Source organism: Gobius niger, assembly GCF_951799975.1.
Source record: "Gobius niger genome assembly, chromosome: 14".
Lineage (NCBI taxonomy): Eukaryota > Metazoa > Chordata > Actinopteri > Gobiiformes > Gobiidae > Gobius > Gobius niger.
This window is the reverse complement of record NC_136865.1, coordinates 5,626,370-5,647,678: the sequence shown is the minus strand read 5'-3', so window position 1 is coordinate 5,647,678 and position 21,309 is coordinate 5,626,370. Positions and strand designations below refer to the sequence as shown.

General features: G+C 43.4%; 1 protein-coding gene across 1 annotated transcript; it reads right to left on the bottom strand.

The window, feature by feature from the left end:
- Positions 1-3,307: 3,307 nt before the first annotated feature.
- Positions 3,308-19,653, bottom strand: mgat1b (alpha-1,3-mannosyl-glycoprotein 2-beta-N-acetylglucosaminyltransferase b). The gene is made up of 3 exons (XM_079571269.1): positions 19,176-19,653; positions 10,335-11,484; positions 3,308-4,106 (listed from the first exon to the last, which is right to left on the bottom strand). Exons 2-3 carry the CDS (start codon positions 11,172-11,174, stop codon positions 3,408-3,410), a joined length of 1,539 nt encoding a protein of 512 aa, XP_079427395.1. The 5' UTR covers positions 11,175-11,484; positions 19,176-19,653; the 3' UTR covers positions 3,308-3,407.
- Positions 19,654-21,309: the final 1,656 nt, after the last annotated feature.

Here is a 21,309-nt window from a genome sequence, read left to right as displayed (position 1 = left end):
GGAAAATACTGTCAACATTTTCATTCATTTGGCAATGAAGAAAATCGGCCCTCCATGACACAAACTTGCCTACCCCTGCTTTACTATAAGGGGAACAGGTTGTTTACTCCAAAAGAGGTATCAAGGTACAGCATTGTCTTTAGTACAGCACTATAAGCAGTAGACAAACAAGGTCTTGTCCCAGTCCCACAGACTCCACAGACCCAACCCAACCTCCATTTAGAGAGAGGGGTTCACTTTAGCATTGCCTCCTTTACACCGTCTCGAACTCCCTCCACCCTGTCCTGTCCATCCTGCTCCTGAAAGCTGTGTTTCTTGACCTGGATATATGACAGTGTGAATGGGTTAGTCTGGTGGTTACCAATCTTTTATGTCTTGAGTTGTTCATTTAAACTCTCTGTAAACAACAAAACAAATGATATTGGTGATTTGAAACCAATTCAAACGTTAATCTCCTCCAGTCAGTAAACCTTCCATAAAGAGACATCTTGGACACATGGCCAGATATCAAAATAGTTGATTTTATTGATAATGTATTAAAGTTATAAACACATCCGGCAGTGGTTGTACACGTCACCTTGAACAGACACAGGACTGACCAATCCGACGGAGCCTCCCTGGCAAATACAGTACAGTGATATCAGCCAATCAGGAGCCTTCATCTTACAACCTAATACTGTAAAAGAATCAAAGTTTCTGAACCAAACACTTGTCTGGATGTCGAGTAAAAAAAGAATAAAAAGAAGATCAATCCAGTCCATGAATGTCGAGTGTGTTTTTCAATGAACCCAACTATATTTTTTTCCTTTTTTTCTTCATGATAGAAGTGAAACAGGTTTCCTTCACAAAACTTCTGAATCCCCTCAATCTTTATACCCCCAATATGTCTGCAAACACAATCAACTTTAAGCAAGGGGGGGAATATTTTAAATTTAGCCCTACCAAACACTGGCAAAGCTAACTAGTTCAGAAGACATTGAGCTATGCCAGTAATTACAGAGATGTTATCCATAAATCAGGTCAAAACATCTGCTTTTTGACATCAACTCCAACACAGACACAGAATTTTGAACAGCCCTCCCCCTCATCATAAAACTGAACTGTAATATTACACATATTTCATATGGTTACATCCCTGGGCTAAAGTTGCACGGCCTCCGTTTCACACAGTAACAATGGAGCTTTCCCGTCATTTTACATTTGCACTGTTCACTGCAATGAGCATTGTAATAATAGTAACAAAGCAGTTTCCTCTCTTTGTTCGCATGGATGTTTGAAGTAGCTCCTGATACTGGTCCATGAAAAATGTTATGAAATTGATCAGTTTAATTTAATTTCCGGTGCTCATTTTGCATATAGCACCTGGGAAATGTGGCGTGGTCCCTTTAAGAAACTGCACTTGTTAATAATAAAGTTTGTATGTTAAAGATATAACATCGCCTTCTATCTCTGTACTTTCTGTACTTTCTATCCCCCTGGATAAAACATGGTCAAACATCTATATTCAAAACAAGAGTAGCTCAAATTCAAAGATTTTCAAGTGATTTTCAAGTTCACACACACTCGACCTTTTTTCCCCACAGATTTTGTGACTGAAGATGACAATCAAGCGGCTCTGGAGGGCATCAAGTGACAAAGCACACTAAATATTCTATAGGGAGACCAGTGGAAAAAATATTAAAGTGATAGTCTGTAAGTTTGTAAAGTGAGGAGAGAGTGAAATTGTAAAGTAAACAATCAAATCCTCCCCTCGTTAACCAGAAAGCCTTTCTTACTTTGTAAAGTGAGGAGAGCAGGAACAGAATTTTCAAAAGTAAACGATTAAGCCCCTCCCCCTCCCTCCTGATTGGACCTGACAGGCCGGTTCACAGGAAAAGCTCATCTCATTGGTCAACGCAGGAGGGCACTAGACTCTGATTAGATGCTGAGATCTGGGAAGGATGGACATAACAGAAAAAAATACATATATATATTACTTACTTTAACATCAAAATGCAAGACGAGGTGGTCAATTTTGCACATTTTATAAAATGTGTAAAACAGTTATTTAGACTTCCAGACTATCACTTTAAAAAATAGATGGAAGCTTATACAGGCCATGTTGTTTTCAGTCCTACAGAATTAATATAATTTATAAATATTTTTCATTTGACTTTCCAGTTTTAATTGTTTTTGTGTTTACAAATGTAGCAATTTTGATTAAATATAATGCACTCTGTTCACGTGACTTGCCTCCATAGCCCTTGTACATTATTGGTTCATTTCACCAAAATGGAGATCCCGTTTTCTTTCCTAAAAACTACGTTCTCTTCTCTTCATTTACCTTCACACACAAAAAAAAGCCTTCATACAATACTTTTTCCTTCACATATTTAAGTCTACGGTATCACACACACCGGTTTGCACTGCTCCCTTGGACAACACGACCTGGCTGGTTTGAAATAACACATTTTCAGAAAAAAATAAAAAGGTTTTAGACTGAAGCTCGTATGTTACATTCTGCTGTGTATTTAATGGCACTGCTTTTGTTTCTGTAGAAGAAAATACCACCATGGTTTTCAAACTGACCTCGATCATATTCCTCTAACACAAATTTGACCCTCTTCCTTCGACCCGCCGTGATCTATGAAGATTCTGGTACATTTGGCCAGTGGTTAAAAAGGACAGGGCAGTGTTTTGTAAAATCTGATGTTTTTTTTTAATTACAGAAGGAATAAAAGAGGTTCTAATCCTCTCATTATGAGCTTGGATCTTCTCCCCACTCATCCTTTCTCTTCTATTTTTATTCCTGGCTTTAGATAATAAAACAATATATGGAGATTGTCAGCTTTTCGTTCTCTTTAATTCAACCTCACATGCCTCCTTGAAACACAAAACACGGCCCCGTCCCCCTTCCACAAACTCGAGGCCCGCTAAAACCGACGGGCGCGGGAACCAAGGCACAGCGCCAGGGTCTGACAGTGGAATCTTCAACATTGGTCAAAAGTTTGCTCCTGGGAGAAAAAACACCGTTATGACAATTCTTCGAGGCATCTTTCGCTTCAAACCAAAGGCGGCGAGAGGAGCGGGGCCGCGACAGAGAGAGATGCGGACTAAGATGTCGGATTATTATTATTTGGGGATTTGTTTAGGCATCTTTATACATAGTCGATATTCAAAGATGTTCGAAAGCAAATTGAGAACTACGGGCGACTTTTGAGCTTTTGAACTTTGTGTGGATCTGATAGAAAATTTAGAGAATTTCAGCAAAAACGGCCAAAAATATTGAAAAAAAGGTCGAGCAATGTTATTACGGACAATTTTTTGGCAAGCCCGTTTCCTCCGTCGCCCCGGTCCACTCCTCTCACTGTCCCGGCCCGTGCGTCCTCTTTGGTCTTCACCTTTCCTGTTCTCCCCCCGCCCCGCACTCAGCTCCAGCTCGTGTCGTACTGCGTCCATCCCTCGGGGGGCGCTAGGTACACCCTCCTGCCCCTGTACAGGAAGCTCACCACCCCTCTGTATCCGGTCCGGGGCACTCCTGACTTCAGGTCGTCCATGGCCCCGAGGTTCCGCGCGAAAACCTTAAAACTGTCCCGGCTGGAGTACTGCACCCTGTACGGCCCGGGTTCTCTCAGCTTACCCCCCTGCAATTCCTCCATCCTCACCAAGGGGGCGCTGTAGACCTCGATGATGAACTTCTGGTCGTAGTTCTTTCTTAGTAAATATGATAAGTCCTGTTTCGTAAAAGGCACAAATTCTGTGTTTAGCTTGATGTAGCGCAAATACTGGTCAAAAAACTGACCCAAGCTGACGCCTTTCCGGCCGAACGTGATGGTGCGGGAGATCTCGGGCCGCACGCACGAGCGCTCGCGCCGCTGCTCCGGCTGCCGCATCCAGTCGTCCCAGAACGCCGTGGGCCACTTGGGCTCCAGCTCGGCCCACAGGTCCCGGGTCAGCATCCAGCCCAGGCCGGGGAAGAAGTCCGTGCGGTGGAGCACGTGGGCCTTGGACGGGTCCACCAGCGCGTCGCGGCCGTTGTCGTTCCACGCAGACACGCACCACAGGGAGGGGTCGTCGCGCAGGATGGGGTAGAGCGCCCGGAAATATTCAAAAAAGTCAGGCGCCACCTGGAGGACAGGAAAACAGAGGAGAAGGTAAATGGTGATGACTAATCAGATTAATGATGAAAACCTTTCACTATAATCCAAGTCTCAATTTAACGTCACACCAATGAATAGAATAAACACAAGCATTTATTTCATTACAGATGCACTTTCCTGTGAGCGGCTCAGCTCTCCTCAGACCTCACTGTAACTTTGTAGCTCGAAGTCGCTTTACCATTTCATGCGTTCATTCCCTCTCTCACTCACTCACTCTCTCCACACACTCAGTGGTGGTAAGCGTCTCAGAGGGACACGGAGACAGTACTGGGCTGGTATCGAACAACAAACATTCGATTCATGTATAACTCCCTAATCACTAGCCGCAGACCAAAATTGAATACACAATTTCTTAAAGATGTTTTACTGTTGACGTCTTATCTGTTCAGTCCATCCCCCACACTCGGCCAATCACTCACTTTTTAAGCTCTTCCTTGAAAAATGTTCAGTTTCTTTAAAACAACAAGAACACGATGAGTTAACCGTGTCTCTTTTACCACCGTGACTGAGAAAGCACTTTGCTGCTAAATACTTTGGAAAGCTCATTAACCCCACACTATAGAGCTGTGTGCTCCCTGAACTCACAGAACAAGTCTGACAGCCCACTCACAAGAGCGGCTTTAAGCTTTATTCTACACTTTGATGCCCCGTGTTTTTCATGACCGCAATACGATTACGATGACATATTGCAGACGCTTAGATCTAACTCCTAGCTGGTTTGAATCTCAAAAGAACTGTGCACTTTAGCCCTTTAAACAGACACAGCTCATGTCCTGAAGAGTGAACTCGTCCTGTTGTCACCATTTCTAAAGTCCAGCCAAAGCCAACATGAGGAACCAGTCAGGTGGTCCCACGCAACAGCCACGGGAGACGTCTGACCCAACATCTGATCTGTGCAATGTCCTTATTACTTAACCCAATGTGCGATTACAGGAAGGTTTATGAACACCTGGGGTTTGGACAGACTTCCCCAAAAGAGCATTTATTGCTTAGTTCTTGATAAAACACTTCACTTGGGCTCTGGGTCATAGTTTTCAGAAACAGTTGAACACCAACGTTGCAGTTAAAATGTAATTACACAGGAAGACCACTTGCTCATAGAGGCAAAGGATTATGTGCTGGCTAAATAATTGCAGTCTTTGCAAATTGCAACCTTTCAAATGACTATTTTTAATTTGATTGCTATCATTTATACTGCTGTACATGACCGTTGTGTGTAAGCACTGAAATAATCAGCTCATTGCCCTCACTGTTGGAACTCTGGACGCACTCATGATTTATAATGTGTTACTGTCATGCGTTACTATTTTTTTTTGCTTCCAAGATGTCTTTGGTATTTAGCTCTATGAATGAAGCACAGGAGAAGTGACTAATGAGAGCTTCAACACACAGTAAATCTGATCGTCGCAAAGCAGTGACTGCATTCAAGCAGCAGAACGTGGAATTAATGCATTGATTTTTAATTAAGCATTAAATCAATGAATCAAATAACACATTTCTGACAACTTATATAATTTGTATAATTTGCAATATGAAACATGGACTGCTGAACTAATAAAAACAATGATGCATTTCAGAACTTTGTGGGAGGCGTAAACTACATGGTTGTGTGAGAAAGAGGCTGAACATTCAGGGCACTTTTGTAATTTGTATACACTAGCACTGTTTTTGCAGATTGAAATACTTTAATTTGCTGGTAAGACACTAATTGTTATTGATTAATGTAAGAAAGACAATATTACAATAAGTTTGCATCAGCCAAAACAAAACCGTTAAAAATATGTTACGATTGCATAAGCTTCAAGATGATGTTTAGAACCTTCTTTTGAAGTGGCTCGTCTCCGTGGAAATATACAATCTTTGAAAAAAGAAGTCGCCATACTTGAGGACAATCCAAGCAAGACTTTCTACCCAGTTTAGAAGCGTGTCGAGCACTTTTGGAAGGCCCCAAGAGGCTCAAACAGAAAGTCAGCGCCATGCTCAGTCGCTACATCGAGCTGAAAGATAAACTGGACATCGACAGAGACGCTGAGCAGAAAATGTCAAAACGATGATCAAGGCACAAGCAGAGCGTTTGACATCACCTTCGATGAAGACATGACGGTCTGTGTGGATTATATCATCTCAACACCAGGTTTTAGATTGATTTAATCTTTTACCTTTAGCCAGGAAAGTCCCACTGAGATTAAGAATCTCCTTTTCAGGGGAGTCGTGGCCCCAAAGGGAAACCTATTGTACATATTTTTAGTGGTAGGGGAAACCGGAGTACCCGGAGGGAACCTACACAGACACGGGGAGAACATGCAAACTCGGCACAGATCATCATCATACATCATCAAACATCATAGTTTTTTTGAGTGAATTCTCCGGAGGCCACTGTGATCTGCCTCTTCACTATTTCCCCAATAAGCCTTAACCAGGTCTTATACAACTCCTCAGCTGATCCCTTTATGCTCAGGCATAAAAGTGTACACAATGTACGCAAGATTCCAACTTCGTCTTGAGCAATGCTGTTGTTGCGCCAGGCGGAAGATCAGGCCCACAGAGTCCACTGAATCCATACAACTGGACTTTTCTTCGATGAAGAAATGTCTAGTCGTGCCTCAAAAGGTTGGAGATAGATTGTTGCCCAGCAAGAGCGTACGAATAGTGGCCATGTTTGGAGCATGGCGTTGCCGCCCCTCCACACTATCTGCCCTTTATAGATCTCACCTGCGGGGGGAATCTGTGCACACGAATGCAACTCATGTCACGCCCTCCCCGTGCCTCCATTTCACCATAAAAGGACAATACAAAGTGAGTTATGAATGAGAATTGATTAAACACGAGGGGCATCCACAGAAGAGTCTAATTTGCTCACTATTTTAGCGAAACAACTTGGATCATTTATTGGAACATTATTCTCCCAGTGCACATTTCCTGTTGATGAGCTCAGTCCCCACAATGCAGGACTATAATATGCTAATGGAGGCTAGCACGCTAACATTACAAAAGCCTATTGGGGACGCGGTCTGTTTTCGCTTTGTGTCTGTGCCGTTGACAAATACTGCTGCTGACATTCGAGAAGCCATTACACAACTATTGACTCGTGTAAAGTCCAGGAAACAGGCAGGTTTATGGGATTCACTGCAGGAGACTGTACTTGTGTTTTACATTTCAACAAGTAAACGATGGATTTAAAACTAATGGGGAAACCACAATACTCTGTGAATAATGTTACATTATACACAAGCATGCTCTATGATCCAGCATTTTCTGACCCAGAGCTATTATCAGAATTGATCATACACAGTCATCCAATACACGCAAGATATTGACCTAAACATATGAATAATGGGTTACACTTTGCTTTACACAACCTCCCCCTTGGTATATTGTACCCAACTAAATTCAATACAATGTAACCTGCTTTGTAACAATCTGTAATAACTAGTACCAATGCAGTACATACATATTACATAGGGTACCTTAATCTTAAGGTATACTTTATTAATCCCCATGGGGAGATTTGTTCTCTGCAGTAATTTGACCCATCCTCAATGCCACTGGGGCGACCTGGAGGAGCAGTGGGCAGCCAGTGTAGGCCGGCGCTCGGGGACCCATCTCCAGATGTGAAGCCAGTAATGGTAACGGTGCCGTCATTTGGGTAGAGGATTGTCCAGTGCCATGATGGACACCCGATGAGATCCTCCGGCTCAGTCCTGGTGACATTTCTTTGGGTCTTCTAATTGACTTTTTAGTTTGTTGTAAAGAAAATAAAATCAGGTATACAAAAACAGCTACAATAATAAGTCGGTTTAGCAGTAGATGAGTTCATTAAAAATAAATTAAGAACAAGACTCACCAGACTTTATCTTAAGCCACAGCACATTTTAATCTTAGCCTGTAAAGAACAATAAATCTCCAGCAGATGGAAGACCTTAAGTCTGAAATATCTATGTCTAAAGATATGGGCCCAGTAATCCTTTTTGTCATCATGTGTAGCCCTAATTAAAAGAGTTAGTGATAGAGATAGTGTTTTAACAATAGCCAAATGCGAAACAGCATGGTGTAACACTTCATGGAGGTGCCGACTCTCATGCCAGCCGCTTCACACCTATCCTCCAACACTTCCGTATCACCCCCAGGATGTAACCATGGAGGCTTTCCACAAATACTCAAAGTCAGAACAGAAGTCAGACTTTTTATGACCAGAATAAAAGGTTAAGTTTGTCTGCTTCCTCAATAAAAGGCGAGAATCAAGAGTTCCAGGACGTGTGAAACAGAAATCACAATTGCACATTACGATATTTCGCCAAAGTGTGCGCAGTAGCCTCTAGAGGAAAATACTCACATTGCTGGCAGAACTTTACTCTCACTTCCCACGAGTTGCCAGACGCCGACTGACACATAACGTTCTGTGAATACTAAAAATAACCCCTCGAATAAGATGTTTCCATACATTTGTTCTAGTTTTGTTTTTTGTTTTTTCAGAAAGAAATTGTGAAATGCCAAAAGGTCTTTCAAACTATGACATAAACCCACTCATGAACTCCAATCTCATCTACCCATCCACTAAAAACACAGGTGAAGCTAAATAGTGCACAGGTGTTAAATGTGGGAGTCAATCCATCAAATGTCAGTAGAAAATTGCATTAAAAAAAAGCCCACGTTAAGCCACTGAGCCAAAACTTGTGGGAATATTTGAACAAAACGCTGCTGTTCCACGACCCGCCTCCATTCTTCAGTCATTTAAATGCTCTCCGCCACGTCCCACACACATCAGCCGCAGACGGATAAATTAATACTTGTTATGACTAATTACCAGTTTTGAATATCAACTCTGATGCTGTTTTGATTAATTGCCAGCCCACAGCGCGCCTAATATACCAATTAAGCAAAGTTAGAAAGGGCGCGTTAGAAGATGATACACATAATAGAGAAAGAGCTTGTAAATGCTACCCATCATGTATGGCAGTAATGTCAGACTAAACTAGAAATGCGGTCGTGGATGCGCCCAGACTTTTCATGTGGTTTTATTGGATGGAATCATGAAATGTATATTTGCTAATGTCGACAGCCACAATGGGGTGTTAGTGAGCCAAAACGCCACTAAACATCATTTATTCATTCACTCTCCATACTGGGAGGTAAGAGAGGGATGTGGTGGTTGTCAATCGATCTCAAAGCACTAAAGCAAATAAATGCTTAGTTTGTAAAAATGTGAATTGTGTTTGTAAGTCTGTAGCAGCACCTCGTCTTTTTCCATTGTCGCCGTGTTGTTAATTTGTCTTGAAAAACTTTCTTGTTGTTTTTGTCAAACATAACACCCGGACACTCACAGCAATACTGCCGCCTGATTGATCCAAATCTCTGACCTGCCGGGGGATTGTGAGCCTGAACTGCAGAACATAGAATAGCAATGGAAGAGGCCCGAGCGGCTTCTCCCATAGCGGTGAGCGCAGGCTAACCGAAGCTCGCTCATGCTAGCAGTGCGTGCGTTTTTGAAAACAGCTTAAATTATATAGAACAGGGCGAAAGGGGAAAAAAAATAGGACCACATTGCGCATGTTAAAGCAGTACTAAGTAACTCATGCCCCTAGAGGACACAAGCGCCACTGCAGGTGTCGTAATTGTGAGCGTAAATACTGCGCTGACAGGAAAGACAAATGGAGAGAGGGATATTGTTCATCCAGTTACACAATGGAGATCACTTTTTTCACTCAAACTTAATAAATAGTGTTTAAGTTAGCTTTGCCCGTTAACATTGCTTCTTCTTTGTGATTCCATTAGTGTGTATTGGTGACTCCGACCCGGTGGAAGCAAAGTTGCAATTGCCAGAGACACCAGTGGGAGATAAAAGACCCCCCAATCATCCTATTAACACTTGTATTACGAAAAGGATTTATTAAGGTAAACAAGTTACTTAGTACTGCTTTAAGACAAACACTTGGAGATCAGAAAGTAAATAAATGTCTATTAGAGCAAGTGACATCCGGAGCCCGCCCATATTTTCTTACAGCTCCTGGAAGATGAGGCTCTGATTAGTCCATTGATATATATGGTCTATGGCCTGAGTGTAACAGCTTGAACCATTCAAGATGGATTGAATGTGAGATTTATTTTGACAATCAAGGTTAGCAGCACCCACCAGCCATCAAAACTTGAGAGAGATGAAGCAAACCCAATGAGCAAAAATATACCATATGCTCCTACCTCCAGATCATCCTCCACGATCACCACGGCGGAGTAACCAAAGGCGTTGAAGATCTGGTTGAGGGCCCAGCGGTAGTGCCTGGCGATCTTGTAGTACCCCTGGAACTTCCGGTGCTCGGGCCTCACCCTGATGTCGGCCAGGTCGGGCTGAGAGATGTGCGTGAGCTGCTCCCCGTACGACCTGATGACGCGGGCGGTGTCGGCGTGCCCGCAGTCCTGGCTCACGATGATGGGGTGGAGCGGCGGCGAGGGCCTGTATTGGATCAGTCTATCCAGGCTACGTTTGACCGTTACTCGATCGCAGGCGATGACCAGGACGGGGATGACCACTTCGGGGCTAGCGGGGGATGTCAATTCTAATTTGTTCTCCGCGGTGCCAGTCCCTTTAGTAAGCTCGATTTTTGCTTCTGAAGTGGTTGTGGCTACTAGCTTTTGCGTAGGCTCCTCCTGCTTGCGTTCCGCTTGAGTCGGCTCCATCACCGGCGTCTTCTGTTCGACCTCCTTCGTCGTTTTACCGCCATCCGCCTCCCGCTTCCCCACATCTTTCTGCCGCGCCCACTGCGCTCTGTGGCTTTCGATTTGCTTCAGTAGCTCCTTCTGCCTTTCCAATTGGACTTCCACTTCCTCCGCCAACCGCATCACCTCGCCCGCCAGGTTGCCGCTGCCGACAACTTTACCTTGCCCCGCCCCCCACTCCTCTTTCCCCACCGGCTCGGCCCCGCCCCCCTCGCCCAGTCGGCCGACGGGAGGGCGCCCCCACAGGTACAGCAGGAGCAAAGCATTCCAAGCGACGAACAGGAAAGCACCACATAGTATAAAAGAGCCTTTCTTTCGAACCATGGCCCTCAAAACTTGGGATGGAGCATTGGAGTTCGGTGGAAGGGGGTGGGAGTGGACTTGTAGCGTGTGCAGTCTGGCATCGGCGGGAATATCCAATGACTTTGCTATTTATAGAAAAACATCTAGAATATCATAGCAGTCTTGTCTTTTGACCGTAGATCATTTTGGTTGCGCGGCGCCTGCCAACTCCCATTGAGAAGCGGGAACAGGGTTTCAGTTTGCCAAAATAAGAGGGTGATTCCATAAAGGGGGAGGGGGCGCTGGGTGGAGGGGTGTGCGCGGTCCGAGGCGTTATCCTTTGGTCATCATCCTGTAAAAATAATAGTAAGAAAAATGAGCTTCAAAAGAGGGCGCGAAAAGCTATTTAGAATCATGACAGAAATAGAGCAGAAAATAGCTAGTCATTTGGAGGCTGGAGCACACAAGAAAAGTTGCCATGGCAAATTATAAGTGTAGACTCAATGAGAACTCTGAGCACCCACTAGAAAACATGAATCATGTTTTGAAATTAAAGCAAAAATACTTTCCGATGTCTACGAAAGATCACTACAATGAACTTAAGAAAGACAAGACAAAGTACTCAACAAGAACAAGAAAAATAACCTGGGAACAGACTTGGCTACGGGGTTAGCCAGCACATGAGTAATAATGGAAGTTGAGCCAAAGCTAATATTAATCAGGCTAGAAACACAAATAAAGTGAAGCTAGCAACCAACCACCTGAGCAGAGCCTCAGCCTCGGCGAATGGAGAGACTTCAATCAGGATGTGCATCCGGGGTAAAGCCATAGGCAAACATAATATGCAAATCTCTGCACACTTTAAAGGCAACCGCCGGAAGGACAAAATTTGAGTTTGTGTCTTTGCCTGCTTTCGAGTTTGCTTTGGTCCTGGCTTGGAGTTAAGACGGAGATTGAGAAGGCGCTGGTCGAAATGAACGCGTGACTGTAGTGTGTAAGCAATTGTCAGGGCTCATTTAGGGAAGTGCTTTTCCATGAGTAAGGCTGCTCCTCGAGCCGGGCCGACTCAGCGGTGTGTAACAGCAGGGGGAGAAAAAAAAAAAAAGACCAGGGAGGACTGGAGGGAAGGCTTAAAGCGAGGATCGGAGCCACCGTCGTTTCGTGGATTTAACGCGTAGAGACGGAGAGACACTCGTTCGGGCCGACGTTATGAATCTAACGTGGAGAAAGAGGGGCTGCCGTGTGTGTGTGTGTGTTTAGTTGGACCCAGTAGTGTGTGTCCGAGGTCAAAAAGGCCACCATTCGCTTCCTCCTGCTGAACTTCTCAACCTCACTTTCCCCAAAGGCTGGAATTTTAGGAGAGGTTTAGAGGAGTGTCGGATAGCGGCGAGTAGAGGCTGCCCTCAATTCCAATCCCGCCAAAAGGAACGGATCAGCTAATTCGGACAAGTTGGTCAAGTTTGAAACTGGGTTGTGCAATATGTGGGGGGGAAACCTTTTCAACGAATAGTAACAGAAATAGTGGAATCAGAGAGTTATGGGCAAATAAACAATACGATTTAGCGACTGATTTTAAGGTTAAGCAAGTCTCCAATGTGTCTTCAGAAAGTGATGCTGCGTTTTTAATGATTTATGATTTTCCAGGGAAGAAATGAACTCAGAATCGACGGCGGAAAGTGCTCCTACTTTGATCTTGTGTGACGTCGAGCTGTGACTGGTCAGTCTCTGCTGTGTCAGTGCTTGGCTAGACATCTGCAGGTCAGCGATGCCGTGTGTGCGTTAGCCGACCTGCTGCCTGCTGTTAGCTCAAGCGTAAATTAGCAAAGCTGTGAAGGTCAACGGGAGCCTCGACGGGAGCGCCTCGGCATTAGCCATAAACCAATTAGAGCTGACAAATATAGGCTGCCAATAATCCCCCGCAAGTGTCGGCGTTTATCTATGGGTGGGACAACACTGCGGCGCACAATTAATTACCATAACAGGATTTGAAGTTTGATATATTGAGGCAGGAATATATTGAGATGAGCTAGATTATTGAAGATCGTTTTGACTCTAAAGCGCAAAAACGATAGCAAACCTTTGTCCGAAAAGTACTTAATCAAATCACACAAATTGCAATAAAGCTTTTTTTTTCCCATTTTGGCGGCATTTATATTGCCTGTTTTGTGCTTGATCTTGCAGCTCTGGTTCACGTTTCTAAGGCGTGTTTTCCCCTTCACTGGACACTCGAAGCTCTTTATGAAGAAACCACTCACCCATCCCCACTCTCATTCATAACAGTGTACGCAGCCACAGGCAAGTTAAGTGGACGCAGCGACACTGTGCACTGCCAGTAGATGAAACTGAACCGCTGACCTTACATTCAGTGGGTGCACGCTCAACCTGCTGAGCTATTTTCCCCCAAAACCCTTCACAACCCTTATGGTGAGGTCTCAGATTATCCATGTTTGAGTCATTTTATCCAGTGTTGATTCAGGGCTAAAAAAAAAGCCATGTCTGGTTAAAGCCACACTGCGGAACATTCCAGGTTTTATGTTGCTATGTCGTTCTATCTGTCGGCTTAAATGTTACATAGTGTGGCTTTAATCTAGTATATAAATGCTATAGCTCCAGTCCAGCGTCTCTCTCTCCAGCTTGTGTGTTACATGAACCCGCTGCTATCTGAAACCCTGATAGAGAATATTGTGGCATAATTTAAGGCCAGACAAAAACATGTTATGAAATTAGACTCCAGGTCATAAGCGGTCAGTACACGTTCGCTTATTGGCAGGAGACTGAGCTCAACTTATGCCAAAAAAAATCAATATTGACTTTTTGTTGGCTACATTAGCTAAACACATGATTGCTAAATAGCGATTATTTAGGCAGTACAAAGTTCTTTGCAGAGCGACAACATGGCCGAAAACAAGGTTCTGTTGTGGTCAGAAACATCCAGATATAGCTCCCTCTGATCCTTGTTTTGGTTCAGATTTGGTATGTTTCAAGCTGATTAGATGAAAAAACAAACTGTTTTCAGTTTTTGTTGTCCTGGAGATGGATCTGTTTGAAACCTGAATCTTAAAAGGCGCAGATTGCAACATTTTGATCAGACGGTTGCCAATGCCACCAATGCAAAACATGCTCCTAATGACCAGCCCATCACAGAAAATGCTATTTTTTGGCAGTGGATAATCGAAGAATGGGTTTTTAAATCTCATCTTTGTCCGCCTTTAGGTCTGAGGAGAGGTGAGCCGCTCACAGCAAAGACACGTCATTTTTGTAACTCTATCTTTTGGGTAAAATGTCACACAGTGTGGCTTTAAGTGTGCAAGTCGCAAAGCTTCAGAACTGTGCTCCTCTTATGGTGGGACGATGTTAAAGCATGTTCATTCATTATACTATGCATTTCCTTACTGCACTGTTTTTTCTTCACAGGCCAAGTTATCAGACAACTCTCCACTGGTCATACTGGTGCCATGAGTGTACTTGGTGTCACGCTCGGATTGGTTCGTTCTGTCCTCGTCCAACGTGTGAATTCCAACGTACACTTCAAACAAATGAGAACTGATGAAAGACATTAGTTGCTAAAGTGAATTGTAGGGAAGAAATTACAAATACCGGTCTAAGATGGTGGTTTTTCATTCTCCATTTACTGAAAGAACCCTTAAACTGTCCTCCACATTAAACCCATCACTGGATCTGTGGCCACATTGATTTACCAGTATGCCATTAGCTAAAGATTGTTTTTCTGTTTCTCATCCCCACAGCTGTAGAGTGCGCTCCAGGCTAATTCTAAATCCAGACCAACACAACCCTTACTCAAACCATCTTTTCCATGCAAAGATATGAATTCAAGTTATCAAATGTACAATATCAACGCTGAGGTCCCCAAAAGAAGTACAATCGACAACCATGCACGATATTTCAGGTTCGCCTCCGTGATTTTGTCCCTAAAATTGAATCGATTGCAAAAACTACCTTAAGATCTAAATCACTACTAAATCAGGGACTTTTAGAAACACTGACATGGAACGTCACAGACTCCGGCGCGTGACACGAGCAACACTTCTGTGCAAATCGGTTTCCAAAACAAACCTATTTCAAGCAACCTTCGAACCAAGTAACGCAGCCTTACCTGTCCCGTGTGGAGCGGCCCGGCTGTCCTGCCATTCGCTGGTGTCGAAGCGCAAAGTGGCAGACAACAGAGAGCCGAGAGAGTGAGTGTTGGGATGGCCAAGTGGGAGGGACCTGTTGCTCTTCGCACTAGCCCGACCACGGACTATTCTTCTTCCTCCTCCTCCTCCTCCTCCCTCCCTCCCCTCGTGTCTCTCTCTCTGTCTCGCTCTATGTAGTAATAGGATCAGTGGGACAAGCGGAGTTGCCTGGTCTACTTTTTGAGAGGTAGTTCCCGTACATTTTAACAAGATCTTTAACCAATACGTTGTACTTATATAGCACAGTTTAAAACAAAAACAGTTTCCAAATCGATCCGCTGGCTCTTCTCCTTATTCACAGCTCCATCCGGTCGGTCTCGTCGTCAAGTGACTGACAAGGAAAGTTAAGCAATCAGAGAGAAGTGGGAACTTGCAGAAGCAGCAGATGGCTTTAGTTTAGGCACATGAATCATTAGAAAATCCATATAGTGATGTTGCCCAAAGAAAATCGTGATGCAATATTTTTTGCGACATCCCCTAAATCAGCTTCAAACTGTTGTTAAAAATAAATGTTAGTGGGTGAAAAATGCAAAAAAACAACAACATAATCACGCATTTCCTAGACGGCAGCACAAACTAGTATTGATTATATTTGTAATCAAGATTCACTGGACACATTACAAACACGTCCAGGAGCACTGACATTGAAAGAAGACTGAAAAGTTAACTGCTAAATGACCAAACTGCAGCCTTTGCGTTTTGCTATTTGCCACCACTGACATTGCCATTTTGATTTGATAATTAAATCTTGCAGCCCTCAAAGAAGGACTCAAATAATTTGCTTAGCTGTTCCGTTTCTCTCGTCTGATCTTGTCTGGCAACCCCGTGGACGAGCCTCGCAGCCACACACCAGCCTGCACACTCGCTCGCTCGCTCCCATGGCTAATGGCTCTGATGACCTGGATGTAAAAGAGAGAGGAGGAGATTCCCAGGCCGTTTCCAAAGGCAGTGCAGGCGGATACAGTGGAATGCTGACACAGTGAGGAGACAGAGAGGGAGAGAGAGAGAACGGGCGCAATGGGACGCACGGACGCGACAGCTGTGGACAGAGGAATCTCCTCCAGCTGCTCGCACGAGGACTGGAGCTGGACAACAGTTCAAACGGCAAACACTCAGCTGGGGAAACACTGCTTTAGAAGGGATTTCGCTTTTTAGACACGGTGTCAAGTTTTGCGCCTCGAAAACATAGAGCGCCCGAGCACGAGTTACTTTATTCAAAACAACAAAATGAAAAGGTATGGGATAGGGCTGCCTGATCTACTCTTGAATTAAAAGCAATATTTGGCTAGCTAAGCGTTTGCTGAACAACAACTTTGGCCTACGATTTTGTTTCAATTTAATAGGACGCAATGTTGAAATATACTACAATACTGACACTAATGTAGTAATTATATCTCTTTAACATAGCTTTTCCCTCATATTGTGCAGCCCCAGTATGAAAGAGTCCCTAAATATTTCCCAGTATGACCCATCTGTGTCCTAGTTAATGCTAGTACGGCCTCCATTGCTTAAAGGTCTGACTGGCATGTGTCCTGATCTCCACGTCTCTGATATGCAGTTCATAGTGCCCATAATTCATTTACTGCCATTTTCAACCAGAAAGAGCATGTTCTTCGTGCCGCACCTTTAAGGTCATCTCCTCTCTCCGCCTCATCGTTTCCCTGCTCCTGACAACGTGGCCAGAGCAGCTGCAGAACAGACGCTGTGCAGCCATGTGTTCTAACTTTACAAACATCGCGTTTAAGTCTGGGTGGAAGGAGGCTTTTCATATCACTTCATATTTATAATAGGAAAGAACTCAAAAGGGCTTTTGTGTTGGGCGTCTGCTTTTTATCTATTGAGGCATCATAGATTTTTTAAGGCAATGTACAGGCCATTTCCTTTGCCTTTTAAAGAAGTGTAGTAGGGCTGAAACAACTAATAGATTAATCAACGACTAATTGATTATTGAAATAGTCAACAACTATTTTAGTAATCGATTAATCGCTTTCTGGTTCACACAGACTGAAAATGACATGAAAATGTAGTATTTTTGATGAAAACCTACTTTGTTTTTAAAGTTTGGGTCTGGAGTGTTTTGTACATTGTACATTTCATGAATATCTGTCTGTGTCTCATCCAATCAGAATCAGGATTAGCGCGAAGAGCCTCCAACAAACATTTACTTTAAGTTGACTCCATCAACACATCCTCAAGCGGCGCCACTTTAGCTTTGTGATAGAAAAAGCAAACTGAAAAAACTAAATTTTCCTACACCATTCACAGCCAAGCGATTAATCGATTCATCATAAAAATAATCGATAGATTAATCGATTACACAATAATCGTTGCAGCCCTAAAGTAGAGCATATTGATGGAGTTTATTGCAGGCTGCAGCTACTCTGCGGAATGCATTTATCACAATTTGATTACAATTTTTATTCACTGTGTCAATAATGTGCTTTACAATAATAAAAACAGTAGAAATAATGCAGACATGAAAGTGAGTTATTATTGGTAACAAGAAGAATACTCTCACACAATACTTGGTGGATAAGGTAACAAGGTGGATGATTGAGCTCTTTAAAAATAGTAAAAAATAGTTTTCCAGGGTGCAACAAGGTAACTTAAAGGCCCTACCCACTGTTTTTCCACACTGAGATATGTTCTTACCTGAGCTTAGACGTGTTGATGTGTACCTGTCTGGTCTGTGCGTGCCCGATGTCACGCAGAACGACCAAAGATGTTGTTAGCATTTTGGCCTCTCCCAATGTATTCCTGTAGCTCCAAACAGGGGTGAAGTTGAAAGCTACCACACCCTTCTGCGGGCACGCATAATGGCCAGAGAGATGCGTATCAACTCGTCTAAGCTCAGGTAAGGACATATCTCAGCATGGAAAAACGGTGGCCTGTTGCTTTAAATTACAAACAATAAAAGAGGAAGCCACTACATTAAAAGGTTTCCTAACATATTTGTAGCTTTTCGTTTAGAGGCAGGTTTCACAACTCGCAGGGTCACTATTCAGGGTCACTTCCACAGAAATTCCACGAATCAAGCCTACAAGTTAATGAAACTGATACAAATAATATAAAGTTAGATGCACAGTGTTTTTCCCCCACGAATGCCGGAATTTACAAAACACTAAAGGAGGACAAAACTAATTCTGTTTCACTACATGAACACTGCCTGTAAGGAGTGATAGTTTTAAGCAACGCCCGTTTCATTTCTATGCAGTTTTCCTTTTCACAGACATGGGTGATCACCACAAAGGTCTTAACATACTGTATGAAACCTGTGAGTTCAAGTCCAGCCTGAGCTTACACTAACCGACACACCTGTCAGGGATGGCTCTGACCCTTTTTTTTGCAACAATTTCATGCTCGTCAATACATGCATCCTGCAAAGGAGATTGCATCTTGTTTGGCATTATAAAGGCAATGTTAAATTCACTATTTTACCTTCAAGTCAATGCCTGTCGCTCATTTCCATAATTGTTCACCTTCACAGCCGACAGCTATAGTGGAGCTGATGGTCCGAGTTCTTGCTAAATGGATATTTGACATTATATGCATTATTACACGCACATCATAGACCACTGCTTGACAGCTACTACAGAGACAAAAAACATTATTTACCATTCTGCTTTACACATCAACTAGCAAACACGCCCATTACCATTCAGAATCGTTTGCAGCGTATGGCCTTTCCTACTAATCGCTTTCCCACATGCACGGACGATAAAATACATCTTTAAAATCAAGCTAACCTGATCCGCGCCGCTAGCTAGCCTGCTAACAGCTCCGAGCGGGGCTTCTCATAACCCGTCCCTCCCTTGCGAGGCTAGGGGGGGCTGGAGACTGGCTCACTCACCTCGCACATGTCTGCCCGAACAGCGCCGTATACCTCGCATCTTCCCGGGGGGGGGGGGGGGTCCGAGAGGGAGAACAGTTCGGGGTGGTTAGCTATAGCTTCCCGGAGCTAGCAGTCGCACCGCCGCGCCTGAAGCCTGATGCGTTCCCCGCCGCGGAGTCACGTTCATAGCTGCTGCACATCTCTCCCCGGTGAGCCCAGCAGCAGCAGCATCTCCACCACATTTGTTTCCTATTATCCCCAGCCCTCTCCTCGGAACGGAAACTGGTTAACTGCACAGGCTAATATACTGGGGGGGGCGCGGTGTCTGGTTGTGGTTGTGTCCTCCAGTCAGAGCGGTGAAGAAGTGCACATTGCGTCCGTGAACAGCGTCACTCCAGCGGGCTGTGCTGCTGCAGCTGGAGGTTGCCTGGCTTGCCCGTGGGTTTGCCCCGTTTGCCTGGATGGATGAGTGTCTTCTGATGTGAGGCGGCGTCAGTGATGACGGCGAATTCGCACGCATTTTCGAAAGGACTACACTAAGCTGCACTTCCGGACTACAAAGTCTTACCAAGACACAGTAGCCAAATGCCAAAACATACACAGTATATCAAATACTTGTAATTGCCAGGTATCCTAGATTGAGAGTGATTACAGAGAAAAACAAAAATTAATTATGATTGAATTATTATTAAATATTTTTTACACCTTCTTTTCTTATCACATGAAGATTTTGTCACATACAGCATTGGGTTGGGGCCCGTAAGTGGGTTCAGTCAGTCACAAGCTTTTTCCAGGAAATACTTCTTTCAGTATTTTTTTTCATCCAGGAAGTATTCATCATCGACTGGACTGGGTTTGGTTGAGTTGAGTCAATATGTATCTACTGAAAAATAATAAAAAACACTACAGTGAAAACTCTATGATCCAAATGGCTGTTGTTTTGTTAATGATTTCAGCTTTATGTGGCTTATCAAATGCTTATTCAACAATAATTTGTGGGTAAATTCCATCTTTCTTTCTAAATAACAGATTCAATTGGTCACAGCTTGTGATTCTAGTGTGATGGTGAGTCCCAACGCCATATGACATAGTATGTTGTGACTCAAGTGGGAGCACAGGTTCTTCAAAATAATGTTACTCAAGTGTAAAACATGTTTACTATAACTACTCCAAGAAGTGCAGTTAGTTTACCCCAGAACACTATTGCCGGGTGTTTTTCACCCGAGCAAATACATTTATGTGATTTTCATTTTGCTGCGTTTATCTGAGTGTCCTGGGTCTCTGGGCTTCAGCTTTGTCTTTGACATCTTTGATGGCCTGGGTGTTTTCCTGATCTAAAACACAGTTTTTCCTACAGGCACATGTTGGGTGATTTTCATGATGCTTTTCTTTCATCTTATTAGACATGACACAGTTTAATATAAAAGAACACGACTCAAATGTGTCATGTATTGTCATGTTTTGATAGATTTTGATGTAGTACTTTTTATCGGGTGTATTATCTCAGGTAAAAATCACCCGGCGTTAGTGATGGTGTTATGAATTTGAGCGACAGTGTTCTGGGGCTAAAGGTTACTCATGTACCCGACAGTGCTGGGACAATACATATCCAAGTTGATACTAAAGTATCAAAGTACCAATACTTTGAATAATTTAAACATGTTAAATGGATGTGTAGCGCCACCTACACTTATCAGATCAGTTGTTTAGGTATAGTCAAAAATCTTAAATGGGGTTGCTTCACAGGGCTTCTGTTTATGGGCTCCCAAGTGTCAGATGGCTTTTGATTTGTAACTTTTGGACACATGACCGTTTTGTTTTTCACTGTATGGGCCCTTAAGCATCGTGTTGTATTGTGACAAGTGTATGGTCCCAGCCCTAGTAGTAGCTAGCTTGAGTATGTGAGTACTACCCACTTCTGAACATACATTAAGAAAAACTCAGCACAGCCATTGCATTTACAAAAAGTTGATTGGGTTTGTGTTAAACCAATAAAGACAGTCATTCTCAAAGCTCTCCATGTTTCATAAATCAAGCTCACTAGAATTTGTAATCAAAAGGACCTTGTAAACCACCAAATTAAGTAAATGCAAAACTGACATTTTCAGTCAATTACAAAGGATTTGTTGTGTAGGGCATGTTCACTGAAAGC

Bases quoted from the DNA above. Each gene is read 5' to 3' on its own strand.
- mgat1b (XM_079571269.1), bottom strand. From the start codon at position 11,174: ATGGTTCGAAAGAAAGGCTCTTTTATACTATGTGGTGCTTTCCTGTTC. The intron at 4,107-10,334 runs GTAGGAGCATAT...CCTGTCCTCCAG, and splicing joins TCGTGGAGGATGATCTGGAG to GTGGCGCCTGACTTTTTTGA.